This window comes from Phyllostomus discolor, chromosome 1 (genome assembly GCF_004126475.2).
Source record: "Phyllostomus discolor isolate MPI-MPIP mPhyDis1 chromosome 1, mPhyDis1.pri.v3, whole genome shotgun sequence".
Lineage (NCBI taxonomy): Eukaryota > Metazoa > Chordata > Mammalia > Chiroptera > Phyllostomidae > Phyllostomus > Phyllostomus discolor.
The window spans coordinates 114,513,572-114,539,989 of NC_040903.2; the positions used below are offsets into that span (position 1 = coordinate 114,513,572).

Sequence of the window (26,418 nt, forward strand, 5' to 3'; positions counted from 1 at the left end):
CGAGAAGGTGGTCGCGACACCCGCTTCCGTGAAAAAAGCAAACGAGACTACATTCTCTTTGGCTCAGGGGTGAAGGCTTTGGCGGCACGCCCAGCGCCCTTGGGCAAGCCGAGCAGTTCGTGGGTAGACGCCCAGGATCCCCGGGGGCGTGGCCACTGGCGAAGAGGACTCTCTTCCTTGAGCTCCGCTGCAAGAGTACAGCATTGTTTCTCAGTTAATAGACCCAGCGCCCTGCCGCGGTCACGCCCCACTGGCCATTTCTTGGAGTTACTCGACGACCCCGGATCAACAAAACCCTACTACCCATTGTCTCACGGTTGATCGGGGTGGAATAACTAGGACCCATTTTCAAGAGAAAACCCGAGGCCGGGCACTTTGAGAGACCTAGCGGTTTGTGAGCGTGCCTTCCCCGGACTCCCGCTTAATTACGCTGGCGTGGTTCAGCCAAGCAGAGGGGAGAGCTCCCTAATTGTACCAACGCCTAACTTGTACGATAGTGGGAAAGTCACAGCACCCCTTCAGGCCCCGCCCCTCTAAGGGGCTGCGCCGCGAGGGCAGCCAGGGTTTCTCCGGCCCCGCCCACGTCACGCCCCCCTCCCCCCCTTTGCGGTGTGGGCACGCCCCTGGCGCTCAGCGTACTGTCTCAGGCCGGCCGCAGCATCCGCTGCGGAGCTATCCACTCCGGACTTGCTGCGATCTCCAGTTCTAGGTCTCCCGCGCCTTCTTAAACTAAGGTCTGACTGCGTGGCTTGAGGGGATCCCCAAGTCTGTGTTAGCTCCACCCGAAGTAAACAACTGAAGCTAAATAAAAACAGGATGTATTATAGCATCCTCAAGACCCTCTCCTAGTCCCCTGCCAATCAGACGCACCCCTCCCCCGCCCCCCGCCACCCCGTATAGAAATTCCAGAGCGTCTTCAAGTGTGAAGAGGAAGACCGAGGCTGGGTGTCCCCGCCCCCTTAGTATGCTACCTTAAGGGCCAGAGATTGAGTTACCATTCTTGTCCCGACCCAATGCTTGGCCTGCGGCTTCGACCATACGAACCGAGTTTCATCTCAGGGTTTCAACCACTCAGACTAGGTGGGAGGACTCTGTGGTGTCCCCTCCTCCCACCAATTCCTGTTGCCACAGTTTCCTGGAAGCCAGGTCCCTGTCAGTGGCCGAGAGAGGAGGTTCTGCCCCTAGTGCTAGTCGGGTCCATCTTCCCACCAGCCTCCCCACCAGCGAGGACCCAGGAGTCCTTCCCTCCCAGTAACAAAGCAGCTTTCTCTTGTTCTGAAGTAGAATAGGAGCCATCTCCCAGCTCCCTCGCCAAAATCTGTGGTCCAACAGCTGTTGTGCCTGAGATTCTATCATTAGTGCTTCATCTATTGTCTTTTCATTACTAAAAGAACTCACACATACAAGAAAGCCTGGCAGGAAACCCTGGGACCCTGGAGTGAATGCACCTGCAGAACGCTGGTGCCAGGTCTTTGGGGACAGAAGCAGAACTGGGATGGAAATGGGGGAGTCTCCATGGGGCCAGCTGAGACCCCTGCCCAGGCTCAGGACAAAACCTTCCTGCAGGAGTGGCTGTTGATGTTCACCCAGGTGGATCAGGTAGCTGGCACTGTCAGCCCTACAGGAAAACCAGGGCACTATTTGAACGAAACTGTGTCCTCTTGTGCCAGGGGCAGGGGAGCCTGAGCCCTGTCCTTGGGGGATTCCAAAGTTGGTTGAGAGGCTCAAAGGACTCCATGGTAAAGAGAACGACCAGGAGGGACAGAGAGGAGCAGGGCCTCCACGACACAGTTTCCGCGAGTATCATTTACTTTGTAGTCCACTTAAAACAGCGCCCTCTAGTGTTGAGCCACATCAGCTACATCCAGATACTGTTCAGCCTTAAATCCTTTGGTCCACAGGTGAGCATGGATTTTGGAGAAGCCTCTGCTGGGGTGGTCAGAGGAGGCCTCCTGGAAAGACTGAGTCCCAGAGGATGAGGACTTCGGGGCTCTTAGGGTCTTAGGGGAGGGGACTGCATGGATACAGGCCTGGGAGATAGCTTGAGCAGACAGATCACAGGCATGGCCCTGGTGGAGGGGAGCCATGACTTTGAGTTGAGTGGCGGGTCTTCATAGGTGAACAAAACTCTGAAGAGCTGGTCCAGAACCACCAGTGACGAGGGATCTGCTTGGATTAGCTGCAAGCAGAGCAGATGGTGCTGGAGGGCCACATGCAGGCTCTAGACGCAGTGCATGCCAGGTTGCCAAGGGACAAGGGGTGCCCCTAGCCAGGAGGCTTATTAAGTGGCTGCTCAGGCCTACCCCTCAGAATGTCCAGGCTAGGGTGGGGTGGGTGTCCTGCTCTCACACTCAGTGAGATGGCCCTGTAGGCAGGAGGTATGCTAGCCTCTGTCACCAAACCCTGAATCACATGGTCAAAACCAAACCATCTTCCCCAGGTATCAACACTGCTGGTTGTCAGTCTGGATTTTTATGGGGACATGTAGGAAATCTGTTACCTTCAACAAGCCCTCCCTCCCCTACACATGGCTGAGCCCCTCCAAGGCTAGGCTGGGCAGGGGACAGGGGCGGGGGACGTTGTATGAGATAAACTCAGGAATTGGGCTCATATCAGAATGCTGAAGAGTAGAAGTGCCCAGGACAAAGGGTTCTCTGTGCAGGGAGTTGTGAAAGAGACATCTTTGCCCCAGTCCCCATCCCAACAAACAAGACATAGCGAGGACCTCCATGCAACTTGGAAAGAAATCACTGAAAATGAGGTAGGGTGATCTAGGGCCCATGCTGTCTCCAGACTGCTTCATTTCCACTAGCACACTCCAGGTCCAGGAGGTACCAGGGCCCCTCAGTGAAGTTTCATAAGAAGGTGTCTGAGTACTGGAAGGCAGATGGGAGAGGTAGCTGGCACTACCTAGCTGGCACTAGGTGGCAGTTGCCTTGAAATTTAAAGAGAAGGAACGGCAGACACTCCAGAAACAGAATTAGGCCTGGCTTCCCCAGGTGTGTGCTCCCTCTTCCTCTTCCTCTCCACATCCCCTCCGTCCCCATTCTCAACTGCCCGGTCTTTTCTACTGCAAGCCAGTTAGCCTCCCCGCTTCTTAAGATACTTCCTCCTACATTTCCTCCCTTTCTTCTGCCTGTTCATTGTGCCCCATCATCCATTTATTTATTCACTGAGCATCTACTATGTCTGGCCCTCTTCTGGGCATAGGAGAACCAAATTCAGGTCAGACGACTTGATATCCCAAGCGTACAGTTTGGGGCCACACAACCACCGAGCCGGCAGTTACAGTTTGGTGTGCCTGATGAGGGGAGAGACACTGGGTGAGGGGGGATAGTAGCAGATAGGAAAGTCCTCCCCATATGGAAGGTTTCTGGGCCTCTGACCCCTAATGGTAAACACGAGTATCTTCCAAGAGTGAAGGAACAAAGGGCATTTTACCTAGAGGGAAGAGCATGCACAAAGGCCCAGCGAGAAGAAATGTGGAGGCGGGGATGTGTAAACAGTCCCTGAACCAAATGAAAAGTAGAGTGAGTGAGGGGCTTATGTGGAATGTGGGACAGGGGCCAGAGCAAGGGCATGGGTGTCCCATACCCTGTCCACCTGACCTGAACTCCAGGTTGGTGACTGCCTCTCTTGGCCAGTGTCCTCCCCTTGTCTTCTGAGCAAGTGTATGTGTGCACAGGTAGATAGACATACAGACACACACACACACACCAAGATGCACATGTGACACCACCAGAGACACAGAGAGACAGATACCAAGGAGTCACAGGGATGTAGAGTTGTAAGGACCCAGGATGGGAGCATGCTCTGCCAAAGGACCCCCCCTACTGGAGCCAGTAGGCTCTGGCTGGAAAGCTTTGGTGCGGGGATGGCATCTCAGCACCAGGGCCTCACAAAAGGTGGAGTTGGTCTAAATCAGTGTCACTCAAACTGGGGGCTCTGAGAAAGTTGTTAGCTGCTCAAGGAAGACTGCGACTATCCATTGCATGGAACAAAATCTCAGACTCAGTTGTCTCAACTCAGACCCTTGAGGATCAGTTTGTCTCCTCAGGGTCTGGAGGGTCTCTATCCTTTATGGGGTATGCACATTAGTCAAATTGGGGGCTTGTTTGCAGTGGACAAAGTCAGTGAGAAGGCAGGGCACACAGTGACCTAGGGCCGGGCCCTCTGGGCACTCAGACTCCTGGAAGCAAGTGGCACCAGGTACGCCCATTGAAACACAAAAAAACAGTGCTTGACCTGGAGGTGGGGCTGGAAGAGGGGTCTTCCTTTGTTGTATGGGCCAGGCCCTCTAAGACCACAGTGGGCTCTTGAGACTAAGAACCAGAGGAGCTGAGACTCAGGCCACCTAGAGAGGTGAAGGTAGGGCTGAACCTGGGAGGCAGGGTGGGAGGGTTGTCTGGTTTGTTGGAATAAGTGAGTTGGCATCAGGGTGTCTCTGCCAAGGGCCAAGAGCAGAGCCACGCCCCTCCTGGGCTGGACCCCAGGTTGCCTTGCCCTTGTCCTGTCTCTAGGTGGCCCTGGGAAGGGACCAGACACTCCGTGGCAGTGTGGGCTCACCTATCAAGCAAATGCATGGGAGTCAAAGGCACCTATGCAGGAGCCAGAGGGGAGGAGGATCTAGAGATGGAAAGGGTTGCAGACCTGGGCCTGCCCTCAGGGAGCCCTCAAGCTGGGCTGTATCCCTACAGGGAGTGCTGAGGAGTATGGCCCAACAATATTTTGGATTCAGGAAAGTTTTGGTCACCTCTACAGTCTGATGGGGAAGAATGAGGCATATTGCTCCCTCCCCTAATGCTCTTCTATCAGCCTCTCCTAGCATCTCCCAGTCACTATGCCCATTCTTCAGGTCAAGGCATAGTCCCAAGCAGGCTCCTGTGAGAATGAATCTCTGAGACCAGGGTGTGGTGACATCCTGGGGAAAACACCAAACGGAGATAGGAGCCCTCACCCCCCTTCCCAGAATTCCCTGCAGGAGATGGGCTCCAAACTGGCCCAAGTGCAGGATGAGCTCTGTCCAGAAAGCCTGGGATTTGGTGAGAACTTGCAACTCAGAGCTGGAGGATCAGCAGCTTGCCCTGGATGGTACCCAGCACCACCCCTCTCTGTGTCTCTACCAGGCGTACAAGCCCAGGAAGGTGCTTACAGTCTCCCCTACGCCCAATCCCCGGGAGAGAGGTTGGAGATTTTGGTTTGGTCCAGCGGGGTCTCCTGCCTGGAGAAGACAAAACCCTGACCTTTGGGATGGTTATCTCTCCTTGTTCTGTGGCCTGGGCGGCAGGGTGAGCTGGCCTACAGAAGGCGAGGAAAACCTTCCATGGTCAACGCTTCTGGGTTCCAGACCCCCCAAAGGCCGGCCCCAAGTCTCCCTGTACTTGGGCTCTGCCACACACTGTGGGGCCCTAGAATAAGTCCCTCTCCTTTCTGCCAACACAGTCCTGAATGGTTGGGTCCCTTGCCAGGGAACACCCCCAGTGGGCTCCAAACCAGATGCTGCCCTGCCAGAAGGCCCTCCCTCAGAACAGGTCTTGCTCCCTTTCCCCATTTGTTCTCAGATGGCTCCCTGTTCCCTGGCACAGGGCCTGCCCCACTACCCTTGGCCTTCAGGTCTGTCCATGTCCCAGCTGCCCTGGGGCTTGTGCCTCCCTGTCTCCAAGCGCAGCAGGAGCCCCATTCTTCCCAGTCTTGCTATCCTGGTCAGCCCCTTTTCCCCTTCCCTCAGATGGTGACTCCAAACATTTTCGGTCAGAAGCCCCAAGCCACCAGCTCCCCATTCCTTCTGGTGAGTGAGGGGCACACTCCTGTCACAGGGACACACGCGCTGTGCTCCTGGCCAAGGCCCCTCGCCCTGCCCTCACCCCTTCGGCTGTGCTGAGGCCCCTCGCCAACCCTGGCCCATCAGGTGGGAAGTTACCTGGAGCATTCGGAAAACTGCTCTGGTGGGCAGAAGACTGCAGTGCGGGCACCAGGCTGCGCAGGAACAGGAACCACCAGCCTTGGCTTCCCTCTTCTCACCACGCTGAGCCGCCCATGCCCCTCACAGAGGAGGCTCAGGTGGGAGAGGCCACTGCAGTTGCTAGATGTGTAGCCTGGGGCACATGCCTGCTCTTCAGTTTCTTCACATGGAAGATGGACAAAGTCATAGTCTTATGGGGCAGGGCACGCAATGAGACACTGTGTGGAGTGGCTGGCTCTGTGCCGAGTCAGTGCATTAGAGCCCTGGCTGCTCTTTTCCCCGGTTTGGGGGCTTCAGTCTAATCCACTCAACTACACTGTGCCTATTTCCTCATCTGCAACCTGGGGATAGTAATAGTCCCCTCTCACAAATGTGCAAAGGGTCAAATGAATGAATTCATGCAAAGAACTAAAGCAGTGCCTGGCACACACCAGTGTTCACAAACTGGCAGTTTCACAGCAGTTACTGCCATCAGTGCTCTTGGGTTTCCTGGGGCATACGTTCAGAATTGGCAGAATTGCTTGGGCCCTGGGGAAAGTGCATGTTGCAGATGACTAGGTAATGTCAAAATGTTTTCCAAACTGGTTTGACTGATTTACACTGAGCAAGCAGTCTCTGAGTTGCTATGGCTCCCCATCCTTGTCAAGACCTAGAATTTTAAGACTGAAGCTTGTGTAGAATGGTGTGGAATGGTTGTCTGTGTATTCCCCTTATCACGAATGAGGTCCAGGCATTTGTATTTCCTCTTGTGCACACTTAGTTTCTGCTTTTAAAAAGATTTTTTCGGCTGCCTCTTGCACGTCAACCAGGCATTCAGCCTGCAACCCAGACATGTGACCCTACCAGGAATCCAACCAGTGACTTTGGGTTTGCAGGACCATGTCCAATCCACTTACGCCAGTCAGGGATCTTTTTGCTTTTATCTTAGTAAGCATAAAAAAGAATTCATTTTGGTTACTGTACCTTTGTTAGTTGTGTTGCAAATATCTCCTCCCACTTCATCTTTTTACTTTATGGTATCTTTTGATGAACAGTTTTGGAGGGTCTATTTTGAGAAACTTTTCCTTTCCTTAGCCTGAGACAATATCCTGTATTTTCTTGTGAGAATTGAAATGGGATGGGATCATCATGGTCTGGTGCCTTATTCTCCCCTGGATTCTCCATCAGGACCCTCGCTCACCTACCATGTCTCAGCGTTGCCCCTGGTCACTCTGCTGTTTCCATCTGAAACATCTCGAGACCCTGCTTCTCCTGTCTCAGCACTCTCTGAGACTAGGCCCACTGCATCTCCACAGGACAGACCCCTGGTGTGTCACAGGAAGTTGTGAAGAGTGATGCCAAATGTTGGTTACCAGTAATTAAACTACTGAACGATAAAAACCAGTGGGACAGCCCTGGCTGGTGTGCCTCAGTGGATTGAGCACCAGTCTGTAAATCAAGGAGTTGCCAGTTCAATTCCCAGTCAGGGCACATGCCTGGGTTGTGGGCCAGGTCCCGGGTGGGAAGTGCATGAGAAGCAACCATACATTGATATTTCTCTTCCTCATTTTCCCCCTCCCTTCCCCTCTGTCTTTTAAGCATAAAATATTTTATTTACTTTTAAAAATATATTTTATTGATTATGCTATTACAGTTGTCCCATTTCCCCTTCACTCCTCTCCACCCTGTACACCCTCTCCCACCCACATTCCCTTTAGTTCATGTCCGTGTGTCATTCATTCTTTAGTTTCTACATTTCCCATACTATTCTTGCCCTCCCCGTCTGTTTTCTACCTACAATCTATGCTACTCATTCTCTGTACCTTTTCCTATTCTCTCCTCCTACCCCCACTCCCCTGTTGCTAACCCTCCATGTGATCTCCCTTTCTGTGGTTCTGTTCCTGTTCTAGTTGTTTGCTTAATTTCTTTGGTTTTGTTTTAGGTGTGGTTGTTAATAATTGTGAGTTTGCTGTCATTTTACTATATATTTTTAAATCTTCTTTTCTTAGATAAGTCCCTTTAACATTTCATAAAATAAGGGCTTGGTGATGATGAACTCCTTTAACTTGACCTTCTCTGAGAAACACTTTATCTGCCCTTCCATTCTAAATGAAAGCTTTGCTGGATAGAGCAATCTTGGATGTAGGTCCTTGCCTTTCATGACTTGGAAATCTTTCTTCCAGCCCCTTCTTGCCTGCAAGGTCTCTTTTGAGAAATCAGCTGACAGTCTGATGGGAACTCCTTTGTAGGTGACTGTCCCCTTATCTCTTGCTGCTTCTAGGGTTCTCTCCTTCATTTTTACCTTAGTTAATGTAATTATGATGTGCCTTAGTGTGTTCCTTCTTGGGTCCAACTTCTTTGGGACTCTCTGAGCTTCCTGGACTTCCTGGAAGCCTATTTCCTTTGCCAGGTTGGGGAAGTTCTCCTTTATTATTTGTTCAAATAAGTTTTCAATTTCTGGCTCTTCCTCTTCTCCTTCTGGTACCCCTATAATTCGGATGTTGGAAGGTTTAAAGATGTCCTGGATGTTTCTAAGCTTCTCCTTTTTTTTTTTTTTTGAATTCTTATTTCTCCATTCTTTCCTGTTTGGTTGTTTCTTTCTTCCTTCTGGTCCACTCTATTGTTTTGAGTCCCAGTTTCCTTCCCATCATCATTGGTTCCCTGTGCATTTTCCTTAATTTTTCTTATCGTAGCCTGCATTTGTTCATCTAATTTGCGACCAAAATCAACCAACTCCGAGCATCCCGATCACCGGTGTTTTGAACTGTGCATCTGATAGGTTGGCTATCTCTCCGTTGCTTAAAATGATGGGTTCTGGGGCCTTTTGTTCTTCTGTTTGAGCCATCATTTTTTTTTTTGGTCTGGTCGCACCTGTTATAGTAAGGGGCGGAGCCTTAGGTGTTCACCAGGGCAGGGCACCCGTCACTGGGTTGTGACATTGTATGTGGGGGTGGGGTCGAGAGGGAACAATGGCCGTTGCTCCATTCTCCGTGAGACCTCAGTCCCCTCTGCTGCTTCCCCCAAGCGAACTGGGCCCCTCTGATGCCAGTTCCCATGTGGGTGGGCTTGTGCTCGCCGTGGGACCCTCCAAGAACCTCCCCTGTGAGGCTGGATGTCTCTCCGTATGCCTCAACTGCCACAGGTGACCTCAATCCGTGTCCTGAGGCTCTATTTCCCAGCGCTGTGACCCTGGGTTGCGCGCACTGCCTTGATTTACAATCGCTGCCTCACTGGGTCTGCCACTGCTGCCTGCGCACTCAGGGTCTACCCGCTGCAGTCTTGCCTTACACGCCCCAGAAGCCTTACGCACGGGTCCCACTGCTTTCTGCGCAGCAACCCGCATCCAGCTGCTTGTCTCCACCCCTCCTACAAGTCTGGATGCACGGGTCTAATTCAACTTCTTGGCTGTTTGACTTCTATTCATATCAATTTTTTGTCATTTCTGGGTGTTATTGTTTCTAAATTGTTGTCCCTATTTTGATTGTACGTGGAGGTACGGTGCATCCACCTATGCCTCCATCTTGGCCGTAAGTACCCCCTCTGTCTTTAAAAAAAAAAAAATCAGTGAGACAGGCTCAAGACTGTCTCAATGTCCCCTAATTTTCTAGCACTTAAAAATGGCAGAGAGGGGGACCCCCACTTTGCAACCAGAAGGCCAAGACTAGTGAGGTATATGGTGTGGAAGGGAAGGTGATTGCAAACTCACCCAATGCTTTACCTCTGTCCACTTTTTTTTGTTTCACCAAAATCAGGCTGGGCCCATAAAACGTGCATTATACATCAGAGAAAGATTGAGTGCCCTCAGACTAGGCCCAAATTACAGGTGTTTACACCCAGATGTCTCCCAGCTCCAGATCACCATTCTAGAAAAGCAGATTATCTAAACCAACCAACCACAAAACCAGACCGGCTATGCCTTGATGCTCAGAAGATGGAGCCCAAACCCCCATAGCTGGGGACCCTCGTGGCCCCAGGTCCACTTCCCCTCTGCCCTACTCCGCCAGCCCTAGGACTGGCCAGGTCCTTCTTTTTTTTTTCTTAAAGATTTTATTTATTTTACTTTTAGACAGAGGGGAAGGGAGAAAGAGAAGGAAACATCAATGTGTGGTTGCCTCTCGCATGCCCCCTGGGGACTTGGCCCACAACCCAGGCATGGGCATGTACCCTGACTGGGAATCGAACTGGCGACCCTTTGGTTCACAATCCACTGAGCCATCCCAGCCAGGGCTGGCCAGGTCCTTCTCAAATACCAGGTCTTTCGATGCCACCAGGTTTCCATATATATTGGGTTGGCCAACAAGTTCTTGTGTTTTTTTTTTCCCCTGTAAAAGACATTTTTCATTTTCACCAATCACTTTATTGATCTGGATATTTTGAGAATGTCAGCTATCTCCCACATGGTATAACATTGACTGTTCTCAATTAATGTCTCGATTACTATCAACTTCAACCGGTCTACCCAACCAGGGAGTATCATCCCCAAATCTCCAGCACAAAACTTCACAAACCACTTTTGACACATTCAGTCACTCACAGCACCTTCTCCATACACAGCACAGACCTTTTTTTTGCATTTTAGTTGTTTTTACCTTTCTTGAAGTAATGAAACATGTTGTGTATTTTCTTCCACTTTCAATATTAAAATGGCTGCACAAAAATTCACCAAGTTATTTTTTTAAATGCACACTGATATGACAGCTGTCACAATACAATCTAACAAAATTCTTTTGAAGCTCCGTACGCATAGGGATCACTGATTCAGCAGGAGTGCAAAAAGGGCTTGCTAAATGGAGGTTTCCCCCTGGGCCTGTGCCTACCACGACACCGATGTGACATCAATGGAGTCAGTTTTGGCAATCAGGCAATACTAGAAGTACCCTGCTAGTACAGACAGGCTGAATAGGTGCTCTGGGGAAAAGACAGGTGAGCAGCACAGGGGAAAAGGTTCAGGAAAGACCGATGGATCAGAGTGGCTCACTCAGTCCCTATCTGTTCTGAAGGCTCTCACCTCTCCCCTAGTACTACCCAGTGAAGAGTCAGTGAAAACACCCACCTGCTTGTGTGAAGAGGTAGAGGTTTATTGAAATATAAACATTCAAGAACATGTAAGATAGAAAATAACCACAACATATACAGACACTTGCTGCAAGAGGGCATCTGAGGTATTTCTCCACTGCCTAGGCTACCCATGTGCTATCCCGCTTTTCCTGGCTAGAAAACACAAAAGACAGGGAGGGTGAGTGGGTGCAGCTGCCCTGGCTGCCCGCCTCCTGGCCTTCAGGACTGCACTTCCAGGGGAAGCTCCTCTTGGCCCAGAGACACCTGCTGGTGCCCCCCTTCTCGGGCTTTCAGGTTGAGACCCCTCTGTGGTCCTGAGGTCAGCTGGGCCTCACTGAGAGGGGGAGGCTGGGCAAGCTGCCTACGGGAGGGAATCCGATGACCAGAAAGACACAGCATGTTGTCCCTGCATCTTCTGGCTGGGAAGAGTCCATTCTTCATGACCAAACCCCTGAGAAAAACACACTGGCAAAATGTCTGTGACACCTTCAAGTGGGCCCAGTGCCAGCCAACTGGGCTCCTTCCTGGCACCAGATCCCAGAAGCCCTTCTCTGCCCACACCCTCACTTGCCTGGTGAGTAAGGTGGGAAGGCCTCTGAGGCTGGAAGAGGGTCAGCCCTGGTGGAGGGGGACCATGTGAATGTGTGTAGAGGGTTGGGGGAGGGAAGAGACACGGTCCAGTAGAGCTGCAGCTTACCAGGCTGAGGCACATTCTGTGCTCAAGCTCTGGAATTCCCTTTCCGTTCCTCGATGCTACGGAATGTTAGCTGGCTGTGGGCTTGTGCTAGCATGGGCTCCCACCACAACTGGGCAACATAGCGGTGGGTGGTGTCTGCCGAACGCTGCGAGGTGAGCCTTGTGTGAGAATCAGCTCTTCCTTACCACACAGGAGCAGCCTGCTCCACCCCGGGGTCCAAGAGGAGATGGACCTCTTTCAGCATCACATCCTCTGGACGGGCCATGACCTGCCCGTCCTGAGGTGGGAGTGTGGAGTGAAGGGGAGACGTCTGGCCCCCACCGGAGAGCGGGTGGTGGGGGCTGGGACTAGCCCGGCTCTGGCAGGAACTGAGTCCAGGACCATCTTCAGAAACGGTGTGGTCGTAGGACCCAGCCTGTGCGAGAGCGGGCTTCTCGTCCACCGCCTCCCTGCTGCTGTAATTCCCTGAGTCGTCTCTCCTGCCTGCCTCCCAGCCTCCTCACCAAGCTCTCAGAGGGGCTGGGGTACCAAATCATTTGTTTGGCTTTGGGGTGATCTGCTTTTACTTCTTTGGTGCTATAATAACAATAAAAATTTTAAAATAAAAGAACAAAAGTCAGCAAAACACATATAAAAAAGATTTCAGAAATGCAAATACTTCCTGAAGAATCAAACATCAACAATTACAAATCTGAGGTATTTCAATGAACCTGACATCGGCAGGCTTGGGGATATTCGGGCAGAGATGGCCCCATGAGAAGAAGGGGGCCAAGGGACAAGTGGGCTGTTCTCGGGAGAGCTGGCCAACCAGCGAGAGTGGGCAGCACGAGGTCTGAGGGCCGGACGAGGGTTAGCAGGAAGTGGGTGCTACAGCAGACATCCAACAGGCCCTGGGACCTCAGGAGTGCCTTCACGTGACCTTTCGGAGCCATTACAAGGGGACTAGAGGGCCATGAGGACTGCTTCAAATTTGAGGGACCCGCACCCTAAGAACCAACATGGGAGACAAGAACAGTCCTATCTCATGCTCAGTAGAGAAGGGCTACGAAGGCATGCTCTTGGCTCCCAGCAGACCCACACGAGAGAGGAAGATTGGGGCACTGAGCAGGGGAAGGAACAGTGACCCTGGGGTCATGACAGAAGGCAGGGCAAGGAAAATAAATTAAAGGGGAAGGGATGTGAGGGCTTCCAGCCCTATGTCGGCTTACAGATTGTCAATACACTGTGCCCAGGAAGGGGGGATGGCCTGGGAATCCCCAGGAAGCCGGCTGCCCGCAGACCCCACCCATTTCCCCGGGACAATCCCTGATTGGACAACGCTGCCCCGTCCTGCCCTCCAGCCTCTCCCTGTCCCCAGAATACAGCAGGACCTGACTGGAGCCTGGAGAGGTGGACACATCCAAACTCTCAACATCTGGCCAAATGGTATTTGACATGGGATCCGTGAGATGAGGTAAATTTTGTGCAGCAACTCCCCTCACTCTTGACAGAAGAGCGGGAGTAGGAGCTGGGTCCTGCCCCTCAGAGGGACCAGCTGGTGGAGGGCTCTGCACTGGGGGTGCCCCGGGATGAGGTAGGACTGGGTGAGCAGTGAGAACTGCTGCTGCTGCTGGCGCTGCTGCTGGTGCTCTGGGGAGCAGACCCGGCGATAAGGTGGACCATGGGCTTCTGGGCAAACAGCACGCCTGGGGGGGAGGAGAAGAAAAGTGTGAGCAGACGAGAGACAAGAGGCGTGTTCCATCCATTTCCACTGATTATTACCGCCCAATTGTGCAAGGCTCCCCTCTGGACACCGTGCCAGGTGCCGATGGAGGTCCCAAACACTACCCTGCTTCCAGATGCTTAGAGGCTGTGCGGGGGCACACATAGGTTGGTACAGTAATCTTACTGAAATGTTACAAATGCTCTGAGGAAAGGTTTTAGAGGGCAGAGGAAAATTGGCCAGGAAAGCTCCAGGGGGAGGCTGCACATGGGCTGTTAGAAAAAGCAGCCAAATGAGGAAGGGAATGGTGTGCCAGGCAGAAAGAACCTGAGAGCAGAGAGCAAAGAGTCAGCAAACATGCTGGAGGCCACACAGCGCTGTGGTCTGACTACAGAGTGCAGGCAGATGAGGCTGGACAGATGCGAGGGCATGGTAACGGGGGCCTGTACTCCCCTAAGGAAGCCCGGGTGCTACCCTGCAGGTGTCGTGAAGCTCCTCAGTTTTAAGGGAGGGATCTCATGAGATGTGTGCTTTAGAACACTCTCTGTGGGGCTGGGAGGGATATAGGTGATGGAGGCCTGAAAAGGAGCTACTCTAACAGGGGAAGAGAGGCCTGACCTCGGGCACCGGTGGTGACGATAGGAGAGGAGAGAGCAGCAGGGTCTGCTCAGCTCTGGGTGGGGGCAGCATGGGTGAGAGGGGCTCTCAGGAAGGACGTCCAGGCTCCTAGCCTAGGTGGCTGCCAACTCACTGAGGAAGCATACAGATGGAACTGACATTGAGGAAGGTGAGGTCTGAGGAGCCTTCAGCCCTCTTCTGAGAGAGGAGGCATTATGTCCTTTCTCCTGATAGAGGGCAAAAATGATGTGGATATCAGGCCCCCATATCCTCCTTCCCCGTTTTCTCCATGGACCTACTCCCAACCCCCAAACCTCTCAGACCACCACAGAGCCACCAGAAGGCCACAAGCACCCAAGCCCTACCCACTGGCTTGCCCAATCTCTTCGAGGGCCTCCTGTGTCAGGCAGAGACCTCTGCTGTGGCCCTGGGCGCTGCTGCTTCTCTGTAGGCTGCTTGCAGGAGCCTTGCCCCTTCCCCCTGCCCCTATGCCTACAGCAGGTGATCCAGCAGAGAGATCCAGAATATGAAGTCTACAGGGTGTACCCTGAGGGAGCCTCGTCCCCAGCACAGGAGCATACAAAGGGCAGAAGCATGCCCTGAGGAAATGCCCCCAGTTTTGATGGAAGGGGCACCTCCACACCCTCTGTAAAACTGGGGGCTGATGCTGGAGCTCCTGGTGGAAGGCGACCGGCTGGAATGCCTGGGCACATTAGCTCCAACTCATCAAGCTATGCTTAGTAAGAGTCAGCTGGCTTTGTTCCCAAACTTAGCCCTAAACCCACAAAATGGGAGTGGCAAGAGAACCGACAGTATGAAAACTAAGCTGACCGCCCAGGGTATACTTACTTGGTAAAGGTGTTCAACCAACCAGCCAACCAACCACCCACCCACACACCCACTACTGCCAAATTAGACTGAGGGAGAAACAACTGTAAATGATGGGAGAGTCACGAACACACAGGCACTCAGACCTGTGTCTGTGTCTGTCCTTGATCCATTGTAAAGAAAAGGAATGGCAGCAGTTTAGAAAGAGAACAGTTGAAGCACAGAGACAGGAGGGCCGTGCATGAGAAGGCCATGATGATGGACTCAGAACACAATTACTTTCACTGTGTTCGAAGGCATAAACATCGAGTTGACTGTGACTTCACACTGAATGATTCAATCATCAGCCAATCATCAGTCCAAAAAGGTTAGGCCTTGGGTTCCTATTATTTGGTCAAAGGTGGAGGGGGTCTGTCATGTTAGCTATCCTCAGCCTCTACTAATCCAGAAGGACAGTTCAGCTGTGGAACTTTGAGACCACCTAGAGGAAAGGCACCCTGGGAAGGCATGCAGACGGGAGGGTGACAAGCAGGGCCCGTTAGGCCGCAGCACTGAGGCTGGCTGCCGCGCATGGGCCTTACCTGCGTAGGTGGTGCCATCGATGTCCACGGACATGCTAATGCTCCCGACGCCGCCTGTGGGCAGATTCAGTGCCGTAGCCGAAGCCTCTGATCTGTCTTCTGCTGGGACAAGGGGGACAGCAGGCCTGGTCAAGGCTTCCAGCGCGTCTGTTGTCCTGAGGCTCTCCCACGCCCAGGTCTGGCCCCAGCAGGCTGACGCACTGTTAGAAAGCATCTAGACAACCTTCTCCTGAGCGTAAGGTCTGGCAGGAGGACCCGGGCTTGCTAATGTCCTACTGCTTGTTTTCTCCATGGGCCACTTTACCTCCCCAACTCTCTCTGCCTGAAGAAAAAGGGATCGCCATCAGCAAGAAGGCTGCCCTTGGCTCATAGCTGTGTGCTGGCACTTTCAAAGTGATTTGGCAAACTTCACCGAGCACCCACTACACATCTGCTGAGCAGCCGGAGATCAGGCCGATCTAGTCAGTCTCTGCCTCTAAGGCCTCACCCTGCCTCCTCCTCCCCTTCACCAGGCTGGGGGCTCCTCAAGAAGACGGTCTATCTGCCCAGCACCTGGTGTTCCATCTCAGCCTGGGCACCTGGGGCTCGTGGAAGGCCACTGCCCAGCTTGCCTCTGCCTGCTTGTCATGCACAGGGCCAAGAATTCCTTCAGATGAGGCACTTGTCCTGTCAGCCTCTGGCCTGTGCAGGACCAGGGCACCTGGCCTCAAACGGCTAATGGAGCAGAGACCCGCTGCTTGGGAATGTGCACAGCTTCCTCCACTCCAGAAATTGGGGGAAGCTGTGCATTTTCTTTCTTTCCCACAGACACGTATCTCATGTTTGTTCCGGGACAACATCAAGGGCATGGCCAGCCGAGAAAATGTGTGTGAGGAGGGGAAGGGAGGGAAGAGGAACAAGGGACATGGAATGTGTGGTTCCGGAGACATAAAGGTGGGGCACCTGAAAAACCTGGAGGGGAAGGGAAAGGGCGTCAATTACGCTGCCAAACTCGTCTCTCCTCCCTCCTGCCTGTTCCGACTCCTGGCGGCCACAGGTGGCCTGGTCTGAGGAAACCCAGTCCCTCACAGAGCCTCAGGAATAGAGGTGCTGACTTTCTCCCAGATGTGCCCTGCGCTTGCTCACACTCCTACTTCCTGTCAGGCACTGGAGTAAAGGCTGAGCCCTTTAATTTAGACAGATCAAAGGCTGGGGGGGGGGGGGGGGGCAGAGGAGGGAACACAGCTACTGTCCCGGAAGGCCTCAGACTCCTCCTTGAACACTGCTTCTTCCTATTTGCTAGACAATAAGGCACTGCCCGAAGCAATTTCTGGTCCCCAAGAAAAATAACCTCATCTTGGCAAACTGAGATCTCCGTGGTCATTGAAGCTCCATGTGACTTTTTGGCCTCCAGACCCTTCTGGCAGCCTGCAGGGCAAAAGCTGGAGGAGCCCCAACCCAGTCTTGGGGGACATGAATGGGCTCCTGAATGCAGTGTGGCCTGGCACACTCACCCCTCCCATTGACCCGAATCTTCATGGGCAGCTGCCGTGCCATGCTGAGAAAGTTGCGCTGAAAAGCCTGCTGCACCAGGCGCTGCTCCTCCTCTGACAGCCTGGACGCCTTCTTCTCAGGGGGCTCCCCTGACTCCAGCCGCTCCCGCAGCTGCTCTAGCGTGGCTACCCGGGTGCCAGCCTGCTGGCCTGCCAAAGTCAGGGGCACAGCCAGTCGATTTGACACAGGCACTGTTGTCACCGGGACTCCATCACCTGGCAAAGGCACCAAAGCCAGACTGACCTATAATCCACCTGCCCACCCAGGTCCTGGACACAGAAACTTGGCTCCATTCCTTCCTCCTCCCCCAGGGCCCTGCAGACCTTTCCTGAGGGTAGTTGCTGGAGAGATCCGAGGGCTGCTGGCACTGGTACCACTGCTGGAGCCCAGCCCAAGGATGGGGAAGCGGATCTTGGCTGTAGGCAGAAGGGCAGGGCCCCCGGCAGTGGCAGCAGTGGCAGCGGGTGAGTAGCCAAAGAGGGAGGAGCTGTAGCTGGGCCGCCGGCCCTCCCGTCTGTTGCCATCAATGGCTGCCTGGAGCTCAGCTGGGGAGCTCAAGGCTTTCTTCTCACACTCGTAAGCATAGAGGTACTTCATGTACCTGGAAGGAAGGAAGGAAAGAAGGAAGGAAGCAAAAAAGAGTAATCCAAAACATGGCACCAGACACCGCCTCATTTAAGTTGCTGGGTCTGTGGAAGCAGCCTCCTGATACACTGGGGTTACGGGTTCAATCCTCAGTCAAGGGCAAACCACCCCCCACCCCACAAAAAAGAAAACAAAACATCCCTTTTCTCTAGTCTTTGCTTCCTTTCCCCAAAGCCTGGCCACTCACTGGGTCCTCAGGGTGAAGGCGGCACTGGTGATGGACGTGGGGAGGTTTAGGCCTTTGGTGATCTCCCTCCAGATCTTCTTGTTGATGATCTCCACCAGGCCCCCCTTCTCTGTCACCAGCTTGTACAGCATATATAGGTCAAGGATTTGCTTGGCCATGATAGGGATTCGGTTGATGGGGGTCCCTGTGATTGTCCAGAGAGAGAAACAGAGGGTTGCATCATCCTCAAGCAGAGAGAAAGACATCTACATACGCCCAACTTTTGTTGAGTTAGAAACACGTTCCGAAATCTGCTTAGAAGTATAATTTAAGCCAAACTCCCAAAGCCTGAAAGCTGTCAGACTAGCTGCCACTTCTCTTGGGATGAACAGAAAGGTGCAACTCACAGGCTGTGAGGTCATTGGGTAAAACGCGCTGCCTCTCTGGGTCGGTTTTCCCATCTATAAATAAGAGGATTGGACTAGATTTCTTTTTTTTTATAGGAGTACTGAATCCAGATTCTTTCCTGATGATGTGGCAACTCACTACCCTGTAGCCTTCATGTGCCAGCCAGTCAGCCCTCTCTTCTAGGAGGCCGTCCCTGACTCCCTCCAGGGGGCGGGGGGCTGGGGGCGCTCCTGCCCGGCTCATCTATCTGAACAACTGCTTGCTTCCTCCTCTCCTGCTGCAGGGGAGAGAAATGGGTTTTTCTGTCCTGTATCTCCACCATGTCAAAGGATCTGCAGGAAACACAGGTTTCCAGGGGGAGGGGGAGGGGTGAAAAGCCAAATTCAACAATTCGGTCCTCACTAATCACTCCACCCCTTCCCTGGCCTTTGAAAGGGAGGGGCAGGTCAGAACAGCTTCCGCCCACCAGCCCGGAAGGGAAGTGAGAGGAGCCAGAGCTGTGACCAGGAAACCTGGCTCTGAGCAGGAAGGCCCACTAATGAGCAAGGAGGGTGGGGCCAAGGGCCTTCCCCAGGCGCTCCTCAGTTCATCAGGAGGCGTGATGGATGACTGTCATTTGGCAGCCTCTGGATTAATGATCTGGAGGTCAGAGGGGAGAATTCCAAAGGGAAGGGTCACCGTCCAGGGCAGGGTATGAGACCTGTTGCCTTTTAACAGCAAGCTGCTTGTACTGTACACAGGCTGCTCCTCCCCTCGTCCCTCGCATGGCTCAATCTCACTGCCTGCCTGGTAGACGTTAGGCAGCCTGATTAGAGAAGGGCTTTGTTTCAGCTCCTGCTTCTTTTCCCTCGAGAAATGGCATTCTCTTCCCAGCCCTGGAATGCTGGCCTCACCAACTCTTTTACAGGGTAATTCAAGCCAGAGAATGGTGTGAGGGCTCCCACATTTATGAAGAGGAAGTGGCGTGAGCAGGAACATGTGGGACTGCTACAGCACCTTTCTCAGTGTGGGGAGGGAACAAGAGGCCTCTGAGGCCTTTGTCTCAACCAACTGGTCTTTGGAGAGTCAAGGACAAAAAGTTCACAGAGTTAGATGCCAAGATTCATAGGCAGACTTTCAGAGGATTGCTGGTTTACTCTACAATACAGCTTGTACGTTGGTTAACTTTTCCTCCCCGTGCTGTTCTGGACATTCGCCCTTACTCCCGTCATAAGACAAGGGCCTGATGCAGCAGAACCAGTCTTTGGCAGGACAGAACCGAGGTCTATGTCCTTTTGGTGGTCTGTCTGCCCAAGCACACTAAAGGCCTGGGCACGTTCACGCCCTCCATGGCATCGCCTAGAGACTCTAGGGAGACCACTTCCAAGGTCCCCTCACAGAGGCCTCCTAAGCTTGTATTTCCAGAAGGTTCGAGGACATCTCCACATGTGTGACCTGTTCACTCCAAGTCGGAGTGTTTGCACTGAGGTTTTAGGCAGGAAGCTCAGGGGCAGCACTGACTCCTTGTCTCCCCTCTTATCACCAACCTATACAGATCGTTAGGGAGCTCCACTGATTCTTCCTCGGAGATACCTTGCAAAGGTGCCTTCCTTTCCAGTCTGTAGCTACCATGCTGAACCAGGCCCTGGCTGGCTAAGCAGACGCCTGCAGCAGCTTCTCATCCATGTAGTCAACTTGCACTTTTACCATATTACTCGCCTCCTTGTTTAAAAACCTACAAAGACTCTGACTGCCTACTCACCGCAGCCCACAGGTTCAATCTCACGACTGAGTTCCCTGACCCTCGTAAAAGATAAGGCATGAAGTATTTCTAATACACCCAACAGCTCACTCACCAACTACTTGGGTCTCTGTCGCCTCACTATCACCCCCAAAACTAAGCTCATTTCTCCTCTACCTTTTGCTCTGTACTCTGCTTCCTCATCAGGACTAAAATGACCGCTCCTGCTCAAGACCTCTCGGCACTAGCCTTCAATGTTTGTTCCCTCCAGGAATAATTTTCCTACTACCCTGGTTCACATGGCCATCTTCCCTTACAAAAGTTCTGTTATACCCCCATTTCAGCATATAATTACTTTCTCGTTGTTTAATGGATGTTCACCTGGTAACCCAGGAGGACTGTAGCTCTCTGAAGGCAGCAACTGTTTTTCCTTCACCATGGCTTGAATATTATACTTCACAGTATTCAATAAACTAAGCTACTATGCAGATTTGTAAAAAAACTTCTTCGAGTCAAAGCAACCAGCTCCATGGTAACCCAACTGGGAATCTTAACCACAGTTCCCTAGGGCTTGTGCTGTGTCTGCCAGGACCCATCACCAGCTGTGTTACTGCCGACAGCCCTGAAAGGAGTCACCTTCCTGGCTCAGGCCCTAGCAGGCTCGTTATTACACGGACTAAGGAAATGAGGCCCAGAGTGGTCAAGCTCTTTGAATTCAAGTTCTATGATAAGGTGATGGTTTTGAGCTCCATTTGTGAACAGCTGCCAGAGTTCGCACTGTTTTCATGTGTGTCTCTCTAATGCGGTGAATCAAACATGAAGGGTGTGTTTTACTTTTAGAAATGGCCGTGCATGGAAGCAGACTGGCAGAACAGAGTGAAGTGACCAGGCTGCTCATACTGATTTGGTCTGGCCACACACCAAGAGATTTTCTAGTGTGGTTCTAATGGCCTCTGAAGGCCAACTGCCCAGGTGGAATTATAAATTCACTCTGAGTAGTCACTGGACTTAATGTCTAACCATCGGAGGTGGCTTGCTTGAAAAACAATGTTATAGATATAGAAAAAAATTCGCCTTTTTATCCTCACACAGTGTGACTGCATTTGCCTGAGGAATGCTCAGGGGCAAAGGAAACAACAGGTAGAGACAGGGCCTGAAAAGTTAAGGAAGAGACAAAGTGGTGTTTAAAGTCAAGGCTGTGAGCCTAACCAAAAAAGACCTCTTTCCTGAACCTCCAAAGAAACCCCAGGCGAGGGGTGTACTGGAACCCTGGTGGTGGCCCTGAGTCCTGCTTCCCCCCAGCCCTGCCCTGTGTGGCTGCAGAGATGGCGGGGGGCGGGGGGGGGGGGGGAGTAGCGGGAGGGGGGAGAGGGTGTCAGCCCTCTGCAGAACAGCTGAAAGCAGCTCCCAGGGCAGGTGGATACCTTGGGACTGCCAGAAACAACGCTGAGGCTATTCTAAGCACTAACTCTGGATGATGGTCTGGTTTTCTCACATCAGCCAGATGATCATGATCCAGACACCAACCCGACATGGCTTCATTCCCCTGACAACTGAGAGGCAAGATCCTCAGGCTCCTCTATCTCTACAGTCTGCTCTATGCCTAATGGACCTGGTAGCCAAGGAGACTCAACTATGACAAGGCAGGGGGAGAGGCTTTTTAGCAGAGTTTACCTGCCTGAATAAAAAAGAAAATACATCACACCGTGGGGGGAGGGGGGGGGTGGGAGAGCAACATTCATCCCTCAGTTTCCCCATCTGTGAAATGAAGACTTTGGACTAGATGACTTTCAGTTCTGAAGTTCTATGAGACTACAAATAAAAACTTAAAACAAAAATTGATAGTTGTGATTATTAGCAAAGGGGGGGGGGTGACCTGGTTTTAGGAGCTTGCCTGAATTACGAAATAATGTTGCCAACTGATCCTGAGATAGAGGGTCTGGGATCTTCTGTGCAGGGTTCTGAGTGGCTTAGGACTATCTGTTAAGCTCAAGGCCTTGAAGGGAAGGGTTGGTCTCTGGACTGCTCTCTGGGCTGGACTGCACCTTATTATAACTAAAGAGGCTGTTTACCTGAGAGGGACAGGCTTTTGTACACAACAGATGCAAGAGCCACTTGTTTGGAACCAGGAAAGAGGCAGACAGCCACGCAGAGAGCCCCTTGCAGGTCACTAGTGTTGGCCTTGCAAAAGGCTGAATCTCAGCCCCATCTAGCCTCTCAGAGGGGTGTGAGCACCTGCCAGGGAAGCCTGAGAACTGTCAGTCACTGAATCAAAGCAGGAGCCAGGACTGAGGGTAATTAATCATGCTTCCTCTGACAGGAACCCAGGGTCTTATCTATCCCAACCCCAAGAAATGCCGCTGCTCTCTGGCTCCCTCCTCAATAAAGGAGACTGACAGTCCCAACAAAGAGGCCTCTTATCAGATTTCAGCCAGGGAGACTAAAGCAGCCCAGAGGCTAAGTGGAAAAGCTTTTATGAGGGCCTGTACCCAGGGAAGCTATGGGGCTCCTGGGCTTTTAACTCTTGGTGGTGGGGTACTGGCACCCGCAGGCCAAAGCTGTGATCAGGAGCTTCCATGCAGGTGAGCCAAACACACACGGTTCCCTGGCACCTGGCTGCCTCTCCTTCCTGCCACTCAGACTATGAAGACAGAGCTGGGGAGAGGTAAGGAGATGGCCTTCTCTGACACAGCAAAGATGGGGTAGGGTGGGAATGCTGAGGGAGGGTCACTTCCTCCCCAGAAGAGAAGGGGTACTTTCCAATGAAGACCAGAAGCAATCAGAAAGGAGGGAGCCCAGGCAGAGTCACACGGCAGTTGCTTTCCTGCCCACTGGTCAGGAGTAAGGGCCTGGGCCCGGGCCCAGGGTGTGGCTAGCCCTGCTAAGGACTCTCGCAGCTTTTTCCTGGCTTTGAAAAACATCATTAATCATTTCCATAGCCCGTCAATAACACTGGGAGGCCATACGGGGAGCCTGGAAGAGTTAAGACCCAGGTTAAGCGGGAAAGATACACAGGCAGACAGGCAGGCAGGCTTTTGTCAGTCCCTCTGCATATTAATTCTTTCCCTGCTCTAGTCCTGCTCCCCAGGAACAAGCAGAGAAATGAATGTTCATTCCCCGATTAGTTTTAGTAGAAAACACCTGCCTCCATGAACTGAGCAGCAGTGTCTGGCACACAGCGTGAAGCTGACCATTCTGCAACACTGCACAGAGGCCGGGGTGCACAAATGCCCTACAAATGGACTGATGGGTACCCTAACCCTCCGTTCTGATTTCCCACCAAGTGGGTCTGACATACAGTATAAGTGCACGCATCTTGTGCATACAGCTCGAGTGTACTTCTGCGTACACGCGTGCGACCACTCCTCAGATGAAACACAGAGCAGTCCCAGTCCCCCAGGAGACATTCCCAACCAAGTAGCCACTGTCCCTGCAGCCCACCCAGAAGGTAACTACATCCTGACATGTACTGCACAGCTGATTTTCTATAACCTTAAATAATGGAATCATGTAGTGTATATTCTTGCGTCTGGCTTCTTTTGCTCAACAGTCGGTCTGTGAGAGTCATCTCTGCTGTGTGGCATCCCACCAGCAATATGATGACTCGCCCTTTATATATCCATTTCACTACTGATGTGTGTTTGAGGCCTTTCCAGTATTTGGCCAGAATGAATATTCTTGCATGTGTCTTTTGGTGATGTAAGCACTCGTTTCTGTCAGGGGTACACTTAGGTGCAGAACTGCTGAGTGATAGGGAGAGCATATGTTTAGCTTTAGTGAATACCACAAAACAGATTCCAAAGTTATGCCATTTATATTCCCACCTGCAATACTTGGAAGTTCTGGAGGTACCACAACCCGGGAGGCTAATTTGAAACTTACTACCTTTATTGATACCGTAGCTTACATTAATTGCCTCAGGGGAAGTTCAGCAGTACGTGTAATGCTGTATTCTACTACGGGAGATAATAAAATTTTACTTATGACTGTGCTGTCTCCTTCTTTAGAAACTATGTCCAGAGAACTTGGCCAAAGAGTTAGAAGGGCTGCCAGGTCTCTTCTCCTTTGTCTGTTGCTGATCAACAGACTTGGCTGGTGTCCCCAGGAGACAGAGTGGAAGGCTGGCAGGGAAGAGGCGCAACCCCCGGGCTTGCGGCCCAGGCAGCGTACAGCTGTCTGAGCTTCCACTGCCATCTACGCCACTAGCCTCTCATGACCCAGCAGACTTTCCCACAGTGTAAGTGAGCCAATCTTTCAAACTTTCCCGATACCAACCCTTGGACAAATTACGAAACATTACCTCACCTTGGAACAAAGGAGGCAAAACTATCAACCCAATTTTACCAAGTGCTAGAAGTACCAATAAAAGATTTTGAAGGGGAAGAAGCTGAATTTAATTTAAAAAATGGGCTATGCAAATCAGTCATGCTTTCGAAACATCAGGATCCCTTTCCACTATCATGAATAGCTGGGTAGTTACAGGATATTACCTGACCATTAAATGTAGAAAAAAGAAGTCAGTGTATCAACAGTAGTTGGATCACCCAGACAGAGAAAAAGATCAGGCCTCAGACAAAGGGCTAACCCTTAAACAAAGATTTGCATTTTGGACTTCCATTCGGGGATGAAGTTAGAAAATGAAGCCACAAAGCCTATTTCATCTGACAGACACAATATATTTTATTTTATTAGGAAGAGTGTCCACAGCACAGACTATTCACGGCAAGATACACAGAATACCTGAGAAACTGCCTCCATCAAAAGGCAAAGCAATGTATGTCATGAACATTTCCCTGCCCAAGGTGGATAGATAAGTACACACACAACAGAAGGAAAACCCTCAAATTCCATTTTGAGGCAAACCAAGCCCTTTTCCCACAGTAAACTCTTTGTATATACACGCAAAAAACAGAGCCTACCGTTCATTTGGAAAAGCCAAGGTCAGTTTGCAGCCTTGGACGGAATTGGTGGAGGAGGGAGGGCAGCTCTCCAGGTGAGGTCTGTACAAAACTTTTCCTCATGACCAAGCGGTTCCCCGGCCTGTTGTGCCCAGCTGGGACGCAGGTTGGAGAGGATGGCCTTGCGTGTGGGTGCTCCAGGTGTGTGCACAATCCTGCCGTCTCCTGTGCCCCTCACCTCAGTGCCTTCCTGCCTTGACAGATGGCAGCCTTTGTGCCCCGTGAATCTGCCCTTCCCTGAGAGAAATGCCTTGCACAAAGAACTCGACTCTGTGTTAATCAGCTAGATGCTATCAGACCCCACCAGATAGCGGCCTATGGAGACAGACCAGCATTCTCAGCAGGGCTTCAGAAGGCCAGAGAAAGAAGGCTTATCCATTGCCCCCACAGGGAGTGACAGTGCTGCTCGTGCTAGGGACCAAGTTTCAGGAAGGCAGCTCAGAGAGGGAAAGAGCACTGGGCTGGCAGTTAGGAAACCAAGTGCTAAAAATCTGTGCTGTGGCCTCAGGTAAGTCACTTAACCTGCGGACTGATTTGTCACGGCTAACTGATAACCTTTGCTCTCTCTACCCTGAGAGCTGAAGCTGTGGAGAGCAGGAGGTCAGACAGCAGGTTGAAAGGGTTCTGTAAAGTGCTTGGGATGATCGTAATGAAAACAACAGTAAAACTATTGTCCTCCTCCTCTTCCGGCAGACCACAGGACGAGACCACACTTCTGTTTCATTGCCTAGGGTACCAGAGAACAGACTTTTCTTCCTTACTGATGAAGGAAAAATGGAATTGTTTATAAGCGTTTCCTTATCAAACTTCCAAATTAGGCCCTCCCACTCAGATTTCCTCCTGGAAAATCCACCAGGGAATGCCATCTCAGAAACCACCCACAGTGAGTTCAATCAGCCACAAAGTTTTATCTGCAACTGACTTTATTTTTGGCAAAGAAACGTCTACTGGGGGGACCCGAAAAAAACCTGTACTTATCTATAAAAAATTGTGTATTTATTCTTACATGTTTAAACATCAGTTACCTTCAAAGTACACTCCATTTGGTGCAATAAACGTACCGAGACTTGTTTCCCACTGCTCAAAACAGGTTTTTTTTTTTTTTTTAATTTTTTTTGAAGAGAGAGGGGAAGAGAGGGAGAAAGAAAGGGAGAGAAACATTGTCAATGTGTGGTCGCCTCTCACGTGGCCCTCACTGGGGACCTGGCCCGCAACCCAGGCATGTGCCCTGACTGGGAATTGAATTGGCGACCCTTTGGTTTGCAGCCTGTACTCAATCCACTGAACCGCACCAGTCAGGGCTCAAAACAGGTTTTGAACTCATTGATCTTGATGCTTTTTAGTGCTTCTGCTCTTTTTTGTTTGACTTCTTCCATATCAGCAAAGCATTTCCCTTTGAAAACTTCTGTCATCCAATGTAACAAAAATGGTGACTAGGGAGGGTGGTGCATAGGGTCATGCTGTTTTTGGTCAAAAACTGATGAACACTCAGCGCAGTGTGGGCAGGTGTGCTCATAAATCACCCATCATGAAATGGGCAAACGTACTCAAAGAATCTTCCCA

General features: G+C 51.7%; 1 protein-coding gene across 4 annotated transcripts in view; it reads right to left on the bottom strand.

Annotated features, from left to right (window-relative positions):
* Positions 1 to 10,998: 10,998 nt before the first annotated feature.
* The window catches only part of ARID3B (AT-rich interaction domain 3B), a 51,771-nt gene continuing 36,351 nt past the window's right edge, over positions 10,999 to 26,418 (bottom strand). For 3 of the 4 annotated variants that reach the window (XM_028507952.2, XM_036027926.1, XM_036027931.1), the window contains exons 5-9: positions 17,791 to 17,974; positions 17,282 to 17,559; positions 16,919 to 17,173; positions 15,426 to 15,524; positions 10,999 to 13,381 (exon numbers count right to left, since the gene is read on the bottom strand). In XM_028507952.2, coding sequence (XP_028363753.1) covers positions 13,218 to 13,381; positions 15,426 to 15,524; positions 16,919 to 17,173; positions 17,282 to 17,559; positions 17,791 to 17,974 — 980 coding nt within the window. In that variant the 3' untranslated portion in view covers positions 10,999 to 13,217. The remainder of the gene's footprint in view (positions 13,382 to 15,425; positions 15,525 to 16,918; positions 17,174 to 17,281; positions 17,560 to 17,790; positions 17,975 to 26,418) is intronic. The other variant, XM_036027934.1, reaches the window with a different exon arrangement.